Source organism: Panthera tigris, chromosome F2 (genome assembly GCF_018350195.1).
Source record: "Panthera tigris isolate Pti1 chromosome F2, P.tigris_Pti1_mat1.1, whole genome shotgun sequence".
Lineage (NCBI taxonomy): Eukaryota > Metazoa > Chordata > Mammalia > Carnivora > Felidae > Panthera > Panthera tigris.
In genome coordinates, this window is record NC_056676.1 from 41,177,715 (window position 1) to 41,191,183 (window position 13,469).

Sequence of the window (13,469 nt, forward strand, 5' to 3'; positions counted from 1 at the left end):
AATCAGCATTTTTGTATCCTTTGGATAAATTCCTCGTAGCGCAATTGCTGGGTCATAGGGTAGTTCTATTTTTAATTTTTTGAGGAACCTCCATACTGTTTTCCAGAGTGGCTGCACCAGTTTGCATTCCCACCAATAGTGCAAAAGGGTTCCCCTTTCTCCACATCCTCTCCAACATCTGTTGTTTCCTGAGTTAATTTTAGCCATTCTGACTGTTGTGAGGTGGTAGCTCATTGTCGTTTTGATTTGTATTTCCCTGATGAGTGATGTTGAGCATCTTTTTATTGTCTGTTTGCCATCTGGGTGTCTTCTTGGGAAAAGTGTCTATTCATGTCTTTTGCCCATTTCTCCACTAGATTATTTGTTTTGGGGTGTTGAGCTTGGTAAGTTCTTTATAGATTTTGGATACTAACCCTTTATCTGATAGGTCATTTATGAATATCTTCTCCCATTCTGTCGGTTGCCTTTTAGTTTTGTTGATTGTTTCCTTTTCTGCTCTTTTTGTCTTGATGAGGTCGCAATAGCTCATTTTTGCTTTCATTTCCTTTGCCTCTGGAGACATGTCAGGTAAGAGGTTGCTGCCTGTTTTCTCCTCTAGGATTTTGATGGTTTCCTGCCTCACATTTAGGTCTTTTCTTCCATTTTGAATTTATTTTTGTGTATGATGTAAGAAAGCGGTCCAGTTTCATTCTTCTGCACGCTGCTGTCCAGTTCTCTCAGAACCATTTGCTAAAGAGACCTTTTTCCATTGGATATTCTTTCTTGCTTTGTTGAAGATAGTTGGCCATATATTTGTGGGTCCATTTCTGGGTTCTCTATTCTATTCCATTGATCTTTGTGTCTATTTTGGTGCCAGTATCACAATGTTCTGATTACAGCTTTATAATACAGATTAAAGTCCAGGATTGTGATGCTTCCAGCTTTGGTTTTCTTTTTCAGCGTTACTTTGGCTATTTGGGGTCCTTTGTGTTTCCATACAATTTTTAGGATTGTTTGTTCTAGTTCCGTGAAGAATGCTAGGGTTTTTTTTTTTGATAGGGATTGCATTGAATGTGTAGATTGGTTTGGATAGTATTGACATTGTAACAATATTTTTTCTTCCAATCCATGAACATGGAATATTTTTCCATTTCTTTGTGTCTTCTTCAATTTCTTTCATAAGATTTCTATAGTTTTCAGTGTACAGACCTTTTACCTCTTTGGTTAGTTTTATTCCTAGGTGTTGATGATTTTTGGTGTGCCATAATATTTTCCATCATTCTCCCCTGTATAAGGATATAGGTGGTTTTCGAGATGCTGCATTCACAGACAATGCTGAAATGAATAACCTTCTGGTAAGTACAAAGGAACTAGATAATCTTTTTTATTTTTTAATGTTTATTTTGAGAGAGAGAGAGAGGGAGGGGGAGAGGCAGAGAAGGAGAGAGAAAATCCCAAGCAGGCTCTGCGCCGTCAGCATAGAGCCCGACTTGGGGCTCCATCTCATGATCATGACCTGAGCCAAAATCAAGAGTCAGATGCTTAAACGACTGAACCACCCAGGCACCCCAGGAGCTAGGTAATCTTAAGCCACATGTCAAACTGAAACTTTGACATGCCCATCCCCACAAAACACCTTCACTTCTAACTTACCTTACAGACTCCATGTAGTCACTGCCTTTGAGATGTGATGGAGCTGCTAGATACCTCAGTCACTCCTTTACCTTGTTAAGTAGGCCTGGCAAACACTTCTCAGCAATGACTACTCACCTGCTGTTCCAGGGTTGGGTCTTTCATTTCAAGATGCTCTTTCCACCTTTGGGGTGACCCCTCTTCATTCCCAGTCGCAATCTTTACCTCTCAGCTCAGAGTCTCAGAAATGATAAAAATCTGTCTTGACATAGGCTAGTTCTAGAACGAAGAGCTTCCCCAAGGATTCATTAACATGGGAGATATTCTTTGGGTTGTCTGAATGTTTACTGGCCTAATTAAACTAGAGCTCCACAATAAGAGTATTAATGGACACCAGGAACGTTCATATTGCCCTAAAATGTTTGCATAAGCTTGTGTCTGTATTTAACTGGGAAAGAGCCATTGAGAATTCGCCAACCTAGCTTTACAAAGGCTAAGAACTAGTGTATTAAATTCTGTATTAAATTCTCTATTTGGGGACACCTGGGTGGCTCAGTCAGTTGAACATCTGACTCCAGCTCAGGTCATGATCTCACGGTTTGTGGGTTTGAGCCCCGTGTGGGGCTCTATGCTGACAGTTTGGAGCCTGGAGCCTGCTTTGGATTCTGTGTCTTGCTCGCTCTCTGCCCCTCCCCTGCTCACGCTCTGTCTCTCTCTCTCAAAATAAATGAACATTAAAAAAAAATTTTTTTTTAATCTGTTTTTTTTTTCTTAAACACAGATTGGTCGGAAGGAAAGGTACTGGCTGGAAGTCATTCTCAAATTCATGTTCACTTAAATGTTCATGCATTTCAGGTGAAAAATTTTAACATACTAATTTTATACAAGTTTCAAAAACAGTATTTAAAGTGAATAGTAAACATATATTCTGGGCAAGTAAAACTAAACAGCAAGTAATTTCATTCAGTTGTATCTAGTTTTAAGGCTGATGACCATAAAGATAAAATAAGAGAATCAGACGAATGTGAAGTTAAAGAACATTTTATTTACTGACAGATTAAAAACCACAACTCCAAGTAGTGCAAAACGCACCACTGAACTCAATTACAAAGAACTGGTGTTAATACACAATGTTTAAGCAATGCTACACTTATTTTTGGCAAAGTGCTGTATTGTTTAGTCTGTGTATAAAACTGACCATCTATGAACCAATCAGTATAAAAAATTCTATAAAAACAAATTTAGACAGTGGCTCAAGAAAACAAGCTGCCATTTATGCATAGATGATGTACAGTATATAATCTAACCAAATGTCCCTTTTGAGTTTTCAAGTTGAAAAAAATCTGTGTTTAGGAATACATCAAGAAGGCACATAGTACAATCTACAATACTCTTCAGTCTCTATAACTGATGCCCTGTCTTTGAAAAGCAAATGTGTTCACAATTTTACTTGAGACAAAAAAAACCAAGCCACTCAAAAAAGTAATAACAACACACAATTATTGATTAAAATTCCAAACTTCTGGAGGAAAATGCAACCAAAAAGCAAGCAAGAACCACTCATACACATCAAGCTTAGATACACACACATCTAGCTCCCCAAGTACTGATTTGGTTTTTAGAAGTCCATCTAGAAAACAAATACTAAAACTTCAGGCAAATACAGAGCAAAACGGGGCATTTAACAATTATACAATTAAAAAAATATGTTGTAAGGAAAATTATAAACGATATATAAAACATCCACTGAAGCTGCCTTCCTTTGAATAGTAACCTCTCCTCCCCCATAAAGGATACTGTTGCAAAGAGAAAGAAATATCCTTATCTGTATGCTTTCCGGTCCCTCTTTCTCCACCCCAAACCACTGTAACTGGTGTCGTATTTCAAGTGAAATTGGTACGTGGCAAGGCTGACACCACTGAATTAGGTAGGTTTCCTAAATAAAGCATTTCATATAAAATTTTCAGCATTAAAATAAGTAGATAAGGATGCCATTGATAATGCATCAACATGGCTGACAGTGAAGCCATCCATGAGAACAGCCCAACTTTTAAAAGAATTTAGCCAGCATGAATGGGCCTTATAAAATGAAGACAGTTTTAAGGTAACATTACAAACATGCTAGTGTCTCCAGTACAAGGAGCAGTCTCTTAACTGATTCTAAAAACAAAGACACTTGGAAACTCTTAAACTTTCTCCACTAACCTATTTAAACTTCAATGTTTATCTTCTAGTTGGAGTCCTTCATTTTTTTGTTTGTTTGTTTACAATTCAAAGAAAAACAGGATAAGAAAGACACTCTTTTTTGTTCTTTTTTTCTCAAGATATAGAAAGACAATATATTTCCTTGAAGAAGAGGATAGCGAAAACACTTACATTCAATGAAGATGTAAAGATAACAAACCACTGTACTACACAGATTTGAGAAGGAAAAACAACAGGCGATGCTGAGCGCCCTCTCAAGTTTTCAGTAAACTGTGTTCTCACTAGAATCAAAGCACTGATAAAACAGAGAAGGTATGTAAACAGGAACAGCCTGCATGGGAACTGGGAAAATGTACAGGAAATTAATGTAGAAACAGCTCGCTGGAGTAGAAAGTCAAACATCCAATCACTGTGAACCTTTCTGTAAAAAAAATCCCCCACCTGCCCGGACATATAAATGCATTGCCACAGAAGATAAATAATGCAGGGTTAATCTTCAGCTCACAGTGCAATACATAATTAGTGGAGAAAGAAAAAGTAACAAACATAGAATACACATTATAAAATGTTTTATTAATGAAAACACAAACTTTGAGAAACACGGTGCGTTATAAAAACTAAGGGACTCATCCATGAAGCACTGCTTGTGCACCACACATTCCAGACTTTTTCCAAGTAACGTTCTATATATTATCAGTTTAGAAGTAGAGCACTAAATTCGGAGGGGTCTTATTTCTCACTGCTTGAATTTTTAAGAAATATGCACTGAAGCACATTTATGTAAACCACTAATATTTACAAGAGCAAAAATAATAATTAACTTATAATAAATTGCATTTTGGCCATGTTTCAAGGAATACTTAACAGGTCAACATCATCCTGGTACCACACGTAGTAGATGCCAAACAAACCCCTAATGACCAAGAACTTCAAATGAATTACGTAACCACTTTCTTCCATTCTAACATGTGCCAATTTAAGACAGAAAACTTAGATACTGATACAAAAACCACAGTATGATATGACAGATGGCATGATAACCCTAAAAAAAATCCCAAGCCTGAAAGTATTTGTTTTCCAGGTATAAACCATAAAAAACTAGGTCCAGAGAAGGCCAGAAAAAAAGTCAATAACTGACAGAGATGTAGATGTATTTCAGGTATCAGGAAGTTTGAAAAATAATAGTAAAAAAAAAAAAAAAGAAAAGAAAAGATCCTAGCTATGTTATACACAAATCTGTTCATGCTGCCAAACAAATTCTCATGGCTGAACTTCTATAGTTTGTGAGGTACTAACAACTTGCATGTAATATATGAAAAAAGAGACCCCCATATAGTCAGAGGCTTACATCCAGAAAACATTTAGCTGGTATATTTTCAAGTTACCAACATATGGCCCTAGAGACAGACACGATGTAAAACATACACACCTTCATGAAAACTCTACCTCACCTCTCAACTCTCGTAAACACAAATAGTAACAAAATAACTTCTAGCTCAGTTTGACAAAACTTTACAGACTTGGCCCCTAGTTAGAAAACAAATAAATAAAGGGGTGGTTCAAATGGAAAGGGAATAAGGAAAGCAGGGGGTCTAGACTCTTGTTCTAAAGAGACATTCCTGGCACTTCGTCACAGCCAGTGGAAGAACCACCTACCGCCACCATCTGACGATGCTGTGTGACGTCTTCCGCCTCCAAACTTCCCAGCCCTGGTCAGAAAAGAGCTCAGCTCTTCACTTGAAAAAGTCTCCCATAGTTCCCTGCATCCAGCTGCTACAGGGTTATTAGAAAATATAATACTTCACATAACTATATGCTGCTTTTTCCCTTGAAAACCTTGTATAGACATGTATTTACTTAATTAGGATTGCAGAGACATTGGAAAAATAAGCTCTTTGACCACAAAGGTGATACTACTGTTTGTCAGTAGAATGTGCTTTGGATTGTCTATGTTTAGTTTAGTTTGAGAGGAAATTGGTGAATGTGGATGGCTCAGCAAAACCCATCACAATCGCTAAAAAAATAAAGTGACCGGCTAGAGGTAAGATAGATTTTCTCTAAATGATAAATAACTGGCCTCCATGTGACTCGAGCCCTGAACCCTGGCCTCATTAGCACCAACACTCTGAAGAACAGTTGTGGCCCCACCCCCACCATCAGGTTCAGTAGAGAGGCCCCTGGGATTTCACACAAGGTTCAGTCCTGGACAGCCCACTTCCATCAGTACACAGTGCGCACAACGACCGTGAGGGAGGTAAATACTACTACTCCCCCACAGGTGGAGGAAACAGAGGCCAAAGTGGTTAAAGATTCTGCCTGAAGCCCGAGTTAGGGAAAAAAAAAAAAAAAAGAGAACTCAAGGAAGCCAACCCGTCACTCTTCATCTAGATGCTAGGAAAAGTTGTCACCAGGAATTCCTTCTCAGCCTCGCTTGCCACTCAGCAGGGCAGGCTCCACGGCAGATGATCCGTCACCGTATCAGAAATACAAAGCCTACCTCTTTTTCCTTGGACAGTTATAAATAAGAAGTCGCTAAAGTGCCTGGACAGGTACTTCTGAATTTACAGCTGATGTGAAGTGCCAAGTGGGCAGAGCCGGCAGGAAAGAATCCACATAAGTCAAATGGTGGACTAATGGGGTAGGTGGAGACATACATTTTCCCAAACACAATTTCACAGATCTGACGGATCCCCTCTGCATGTGAGACAGCGCTTCTGTCCCACGATCCTTGTAATGTCTCTGTACCACGTCACACAGTCACATCGGAATTACTGAAAGCACTGTTCACTAACACTTAATGTACCTGAATTCCAAAATGAACTGTATGGCTAATCTGGAAAAAAAAAAAAAAAAAAAAAAAAACCTGTACACACAGAAATATATCAAGTTTTCTTTCAAGAGAAAGTTCAGCCATAATTCCATTATATCCATGGCAACTATCACCTGTTAATGCTCATGTTAGTGTGTAAAAATGTATTCGCTATATACAGAAAAGATTATCAAGTACTGGTCAATAAAGTGTATGGCTGACCCTGAGAATAAATTTTTGCTTACTCGAAATATTGATTAATACAAAATAAAATGAAATTGAAAGATGCCTATCCTCATACTTGGGAAGAAATGTCTTTAGAATGCTAACTCATATACACCTTAACAGATTTAAAGACATCCCAAAACACCAAACACTGTAACTGTATTGATATGTTTCCAAAAATATTCTGAAAAAATTTACAAAAAAGTAAATGTTAAAAGCAAGGCATTATGTGATACACAGCATGTAAATCTGGTTTTCAAGATAGTGTCTAAACACATTGATAAAACTATGTGATTGGTCATCAGTTGGCTGAAACAACATCTTCATTGTCCGTACACATACATCCACACACATATGCACAAACCAAGAGAAACCAATCAACCTTGAAATTCTTAGTAATTGTACTGACGTGGGCAGGGCTGATGGACGGCCCAGCCACCGTGCTTGACTTGCCTAGAGTGGCAGTCCCTGGTAAGATTTTGGCGACGAAGGCTATTTCTGTTTAAAGACTGTCTTTCACTATGTTCTTTTATCCACTGGGAAGGGCGAAAGCTCTTGGGTTGTTCCAGAAAAGCTGTATGAGCAGCAAGAGCTGCAACATAGCAGTGAATGTGCTGCCCCATCTCATCCTGAGCTTCCACTCTGAAACAGAAAAACACGAGGATGCATTCAGTAACAGAGTACGTTATTCATGAACTTGAAGAAGTTACTTAGTGATTCAATTTGCCACACTGATTTGTGGTTGAAAGAGATCTTACTGTCTGATGGCTGACAGACAAGTTTATATTTTGTAACCACAATGACTGATAATGTTAGAAAGGAGAAACCACCTTTTCACAGAAATATGCCATATAATCCACAGCGGGGGTTGGGGGGGATTAAGTAGACTGTCTTTTAAAAAGTGCTTTACATTTTGAATGAATTTCAATTATGCAGCATTAGATAAGTTTTTCTGTGAGGAGAACTAACATTTACTGCATATCTGTATTTGCAAATATAATGTATTTAATTCTTGACATAATCTTAAAAGGAAAACATATTAATTCTCAAATTTTACTGATCAGGAAGCTGAGGCTCAACAACGATAAAGTCACAACTACTACCTCATACAACCAAGATTCTAGTACAGGTCTTACTCCAAAGACTGTTATGAAGCAGGTTGACACTGGTGAACTATGCTAACTGCACCTTCACACGTTTTCTGTCTCTAAGTAACAGTTCCAGGAAATAAGCTGCAGGTCTCTATGTAATAGAAACATGCATAGAAAATTCTACTCATTTAACATTTTTATAGATAAAAAGCTACCTGCTTACTATAAAATTTATATCACAACAGGGCACAGTTTGGAATGGCATTTGCATAGAAATGTTACAAAGACCTGAGGAGAACATATCTTAAAATCCGGCTACAAACCATGTGGTTATTATCTGTCTTATATATTAAAAGCTAATTTAATAGGATAGATGTAAACTAAATTAACACATAACATGAAGAGTTTTAAGAGTTTTAGGGTTATTTTACACAACATGGGCAGTTATAAATTGTGGCTATAATCACTAGAGGAAAATGCTATTATGTTTTAAAGATTTTTAAAAAAAATAGTAGAATTAAAGGGAATCACATTAAGAAAATAATAGAAAGAAGTTAATACAAAGAGAGCAGTTTTTAAAAGGTGGGCATTTTGAGTTCTTAACCTTCCTGTTCAGACTGATAACACATATCACACAGTCTCAAAGGGAATATACTTACTCTGTGCCAGTGAGTCTTATAAGCAGCTTTTCCTGGCCCTACAAATGTTAAATGGTGAACTATTAAATCACTAGTAAGATTTAAAATGCTACTTAATTTTACTGTTAGGACATGGTGCATTTTCTATATTAAAACTGGCTTACTATGGGTCATTAAAGGCACATGTATTACTTGAGATTATGATAGCACATAAACCTTCATAAACAATACTTATAAAGGTCAAAATGCAATAAAACACACACTCTGAAGCCCATCTACAGTAATTATGAAGCACCTTATTCTTACATGCTTTATATAATGCTTTATGGTAATATTCCCAAGGATAGACAGGATGGAAGCAATCTAACTTCTGAAAGACATGATTTGTTTCCTGCTCAGAAAATACAGATATTTACTACATAGCCATCCTAATGTTGGTAACACCTGATCTATCTTGATTTAGTGGGCTTTTGTAAATAAGAATTTGAAATCCAGAAATAAAGATGTTAAAAACATTTAGTTTTTATAAAACTAAGATAGTTTGCAGTACTTTCCTATGTTCAGAAAGAATTCATATGAAGTTAAGGGTATTCTTTTGATCCTATATATATGGAAAAGCACGTATTTATTTAACTTTCTTACATGTTATACCAAAACATATAACAAGATATAAAAACAAACAAGATACAGACAATGAGCATAATGACTGCATCAAAACCTCAAACACACAACCAGATGCAGCGCATGGTCTTGAACTGGATGCTTGTCTGGGCAAAACTAGGTGAAATATTCTGGGCTCTGGTGCAGAAAACAGAGTATAGTTTGGGTAGTAGATGAAATGAAATTTTACTGGGAAAAAAAAAGGTGGAGACCATTGCCTAAAGAAGCAGATTACACAACTATATACAAGTATATACAACTTGATCCCTTTAGGTTAAAAATGTGTGTGTGTGTGCATGCATGTACAAACTTGTGGGCATATAGAGAAAAAACCACCTGGAAGGATACACTCTAGGGTGTTAACAGCATCCATCTCTAGGTAGTACAAGTGTCTTTTTAAATTTTTTAATTTTTACATATTTGCATTTTCTAACTTCCTGCAATGCATATGTACTGCTTCTGTAATAATGTTATTTATAAAGTGCTGTATATACATACACACATGCTTTAAACACTGAGAAGTAAGTACACAAATCCCAGTAAGTTTATAGTGACTATTAATCATGGGAAACTCTTGAGTCCAATTCCACAGAGGTGAGATCAGAACCAGGTGGGAAGGATTTCTAAGAAGTGAAGAAATTAATTTGAATAGACTATATGGCAATTTAATCAATACCATGTCTAAAAAATCTCATTTTAAATTTTTGTTGAAATGCCTGAGACACTGATCTCTTGATAAACTTACAGCATTGAACAAAGTGCCAGTTAAAGTAACATTTCCCATCAAAGATCTTACCCAGTACAAAGCCTGGGTAACTATATAAGCAAATTATTTTTCAATTTGGTAAAGGATATGTTTATCCTCATAGAAGATGATGAGGTTATCTACAATATTAAGACTTATGAGTGCAGCAAACTCTGGTAAAGTTAAATTAATGAGCTGCCTGGGTTTTGCTTATTATCTGGCAAACAGGAAATAGTAGAAGATATATACAATGATCCAGTTAGTCAAGGTAGAGCCTGGACAATCTAAAAAGAGGCCCTTTGGACTACAGGACTAACTACAGGAACATTCTGAGCTGCTCCAAAGATTCCAATTCACCTGTAGCCTTGACAGGTATTTAGAGAATTAAGTCGGTACCAACATCACCAAAACATCGTAATACCACAGGCACAGCTCACTACCATGCATCATGACTAGCCAGAATTCGAGCTGATTAACAAGGCCATAGACTTTATTTTAGCAGGTGGGAGCAATCTTGAAAATGCTCGCTGGATAAAGGTGACAGTATTTCTGTAAGTTTGCTTGGGAACATGTCAATCTTTATTGACAAGGTACTCTCTCCCTGAACCTTTCCAAGCCCTCAACCCATCTGCCATTCAAACAGAGCCTTTCAGACCCCTTGAACTCCACACAACAAAAAAGTATTGTTTGGGTATGAAGCCTTTCCTCCGTAAGACAGAAAACTCATAGTTGAGATCTGCCAGGTTTTTGAGGTTAAGTGACATTTGATGCAACCCAGTTAAGACCACTTGGAAGAAAATAAGAGTTTTATTTTAAGATATACTATTCTTGTTGAATTTGATACACCAAATAACTCAGTGTATAAAATGCCAGAGTTATATTCTAAGACACTTAGCAGAAATGCTAGTCTTTTCTTTCTGGTCACCAGCAGAGTACGGGTGTGTGTGTGTGTGTGTGTGTGTGTGTGTGTGTGTGTATAATGTTTATTTATTTTTGAGAGACAGAGACAGAGACAGAGAGTGGAGGGGTGGGGGCAGAGAGAGAAGGAGACACAGAATCTGAAGGAGGCTCCAGGCTCTGAGCTGTCAGCACAGAGCTCGACACGGGGCTCGAACTCACAGACCGTGAGATCATGACCTGAGCCGAAGTCGGCCGGCCACTTAACCGACTGAGCCACCCAGCCGCCCCAACCAGCAGAGTACTATAAATGCAACAGTTCTGCATTATATAATTGGGGCTGTATTCTAATGAATTTTTTTGAAAATGTAAAATGAACACTTTTTTTTATACCACCTACTACCTTGTGCACTATAGACATGCCTTCATAAATCTCTAATATTACTCTGCATCTTCTAAAAAATTAGCTTCAAGTTGTAGTAGAAACAAATAAAATGCATGCCGAACAGACTGCCCATGGACAGAATAAAATACAGTTGGCCCCTGAGCAACTCAGGGGTTAGGGGCACCAGCCCCTGTGCAGTTCAAAATCTATGTACAACTTTGGACTCCCCAAAAACTTAACTGCGAATAGCCTACTGCTGACTGGGAAGCTTACCAATAACATTAACGGCCAATTAACACATATTTTGCATGTTATATGTATTACCTGCTGTGTGCTTACAATAAAGTAAGCCAGAGAAAAGAAAATGTTAAGAAAACCATAAGGAACAGAAAATACATTTACAGTACTGTACTGTGTTCATAAAAAAAAAAAAAGAAAAAAGAAAAAAAGAAAAACAACTCTGTGTATAAGTACACCCATGCGGTTCAAACCCACGTTGTACAAGGGTCAGCTGTACTTACAACGTACCTGGGGCTACTTGGGTTATGAAATTCATCAGCCCCACAGCTGGCCTCACTGACAGCAGGGCAGGAGTTATGCACAGCATAGACAGACATGCTGGGATGTTCGATGAGAAGGTTTTCCATAGGACTGGTTTCCACCTTGAGAGTGGTTAATCCACCTGCAGTAAAACATGGGGGAGGGGTGATAAACCAGCTCTCCTCCATTGGACAGGACTCAAATTGGAGGAAGCAGGAATCGCTTGTATCAGCCAAGCACTCAAGAGATGCAGGTAAACAGGAAAAGACTGAAGGGTGCTCAGTAGGTGACTCTTCACTGATGTCTTCTTCTTCATCTTCTGCTGCTGAGAAACCAGTGCAAGTGTCTACATCACAGTCCACATACGTTGGTGAAGTCCCACGGGAGGACGGGCATCACAGTGACAGCAGATTGAGAGCACAGAAAAAGAAGAGATGATACTGTTAGCTGATGTTCACATTTCTCCTTTCTTTTAGGTCAGACACAAAAGCATCTACATTCACTCAATGATTATAAAAGAACTTCTGAGCACCTAGTGTGTGTGTATGTGTGGTGTATCACTGCATCAGATGTATTACGGTGGCTTTGCAGGAGACGATTTTTCTATCCTGCTAAAGTAAACATGATGAGCAATGTGGGTTACAAGGATTTCCTATTAAAGTGCATCTGATCTGAGCAGGGTATGAGAGTTGCAAAACTGGAAGATCTGACGTCAATCAATTTCACTGACTGATTATCTGGCACAGGATGTTTCCTGCAATTATTTTAGACAAATTCTTGCTTATTTACTTTAAAGGCTTAAAAACCTTCAGAGTTACTGGTTTACTTCTGCAAAAACTCAGATGCAAGAGTTTCCATTTTTGCTGTGATGATTAACTGCTGAGAATACCTTACCTATGAAGTCAACAAGAATCCATTCATCATCTTCTTTCTCACTAAATTCTGGTTCTTGATTGGAAGAAGTATTGACTTCGCCCACAAACATTTTATTCAGTCTCTGGAACATCGTTAAGGCAAGATTGAGACTTTGGCGGGATGTCTTTATAGCTGAGATTTCAAAACACTGTCTTCAGTCAGCCTGATGGCACGACAGGAGATTAAAGTGCACGAGGTGCTTATTCAACTTAGGTGGGAAGCAAGAAGAATCATTATCCCTAAAATAAAACAGGAAAAGAAGGTTATTTCAAATCAGTATATATTTATATAATATGTGTGTGTGGTTTCAAAAGCATGTGCCCACACACACACGTGCACACCCCTCTAGAAGAAAGCTCATGCCTTAGTCTACAGTTACAGCCGTTCCCTTCCAGCAGGCATCAAACACAAGAAATGCAGTACCTTTCATCTATAAACCATTATGAATTGAGTTCTCAATGCAACCTGTGAACATCTTACATGTGAAATGAAAGGCTCTTTTCCACATCTGTGCTTTTATAAGGGATCAATCTGAATTATGTATTTCAAGGTGACATACTCCTTTCCTGTAAGAAGAGAAAAACTAGATACTAACGGTCTTGCTATATGATATTCAACTGCCCCGAAGCTGCCAAAGGAAGGCTGCAGCAGGGCCAGATGTCTGCCATGTTTCCCTGGCTCATTTTCTCTTCTGTTCTGTTCTTCTACAGGGCTGCAAGCAGACCCAATTCCATTTAAAATCAGTAGG

At 37.9% G+C, this 13,469-nt stretch overlaps 1 protein-coding gene across 13 annotated transcripts in view; it reads right to left on the minus strand.

Annotated features, from left to right (window-relative positions):
* Positions 1 to 2,636: 2,636 nt before the first annotated feature.
* TP53INP1 (tumor protein p53 inducible nuclear protein 1) overlaps positions 2,637 to 13,469 on the minus strand; it is a 150,182-nt gene continuing 139,349 nt past the window's right edge. For 12 of the 13 annotated variants that reach the window (XM_042972936.1, XM_042972929.1, XM_042972932.1 and 9 more), the window contains 3 exons: positions 12,701 to 12,960; positions 11,795 to 12,152; positions 2,637 to 7,492 (listed from right to left, as the gene is read on the minus strand). In XM_042972936.1, coding sequence (XP_042828870.1) covers positions 7,243 to 7,492; positions 11,795 to 12,152; positions 12,701 to 12,812 — 720 coding nt within the window. In that variant the 5' untranslated portion in view covers positions 12,813 to 12,960 and the 3' untranslated portion in view covers positions 2,637 to 7,242. Of the gene's footprint in view, positions 7,493 to 8,600; positions 8,639 to 11,794; positions 12,153 to 12,700; positions 12,961 to 13,469 lie in introns of all 13 variants that reach the window. The other variant, XM_042972937.1, reaches the window with a different exon arrangement.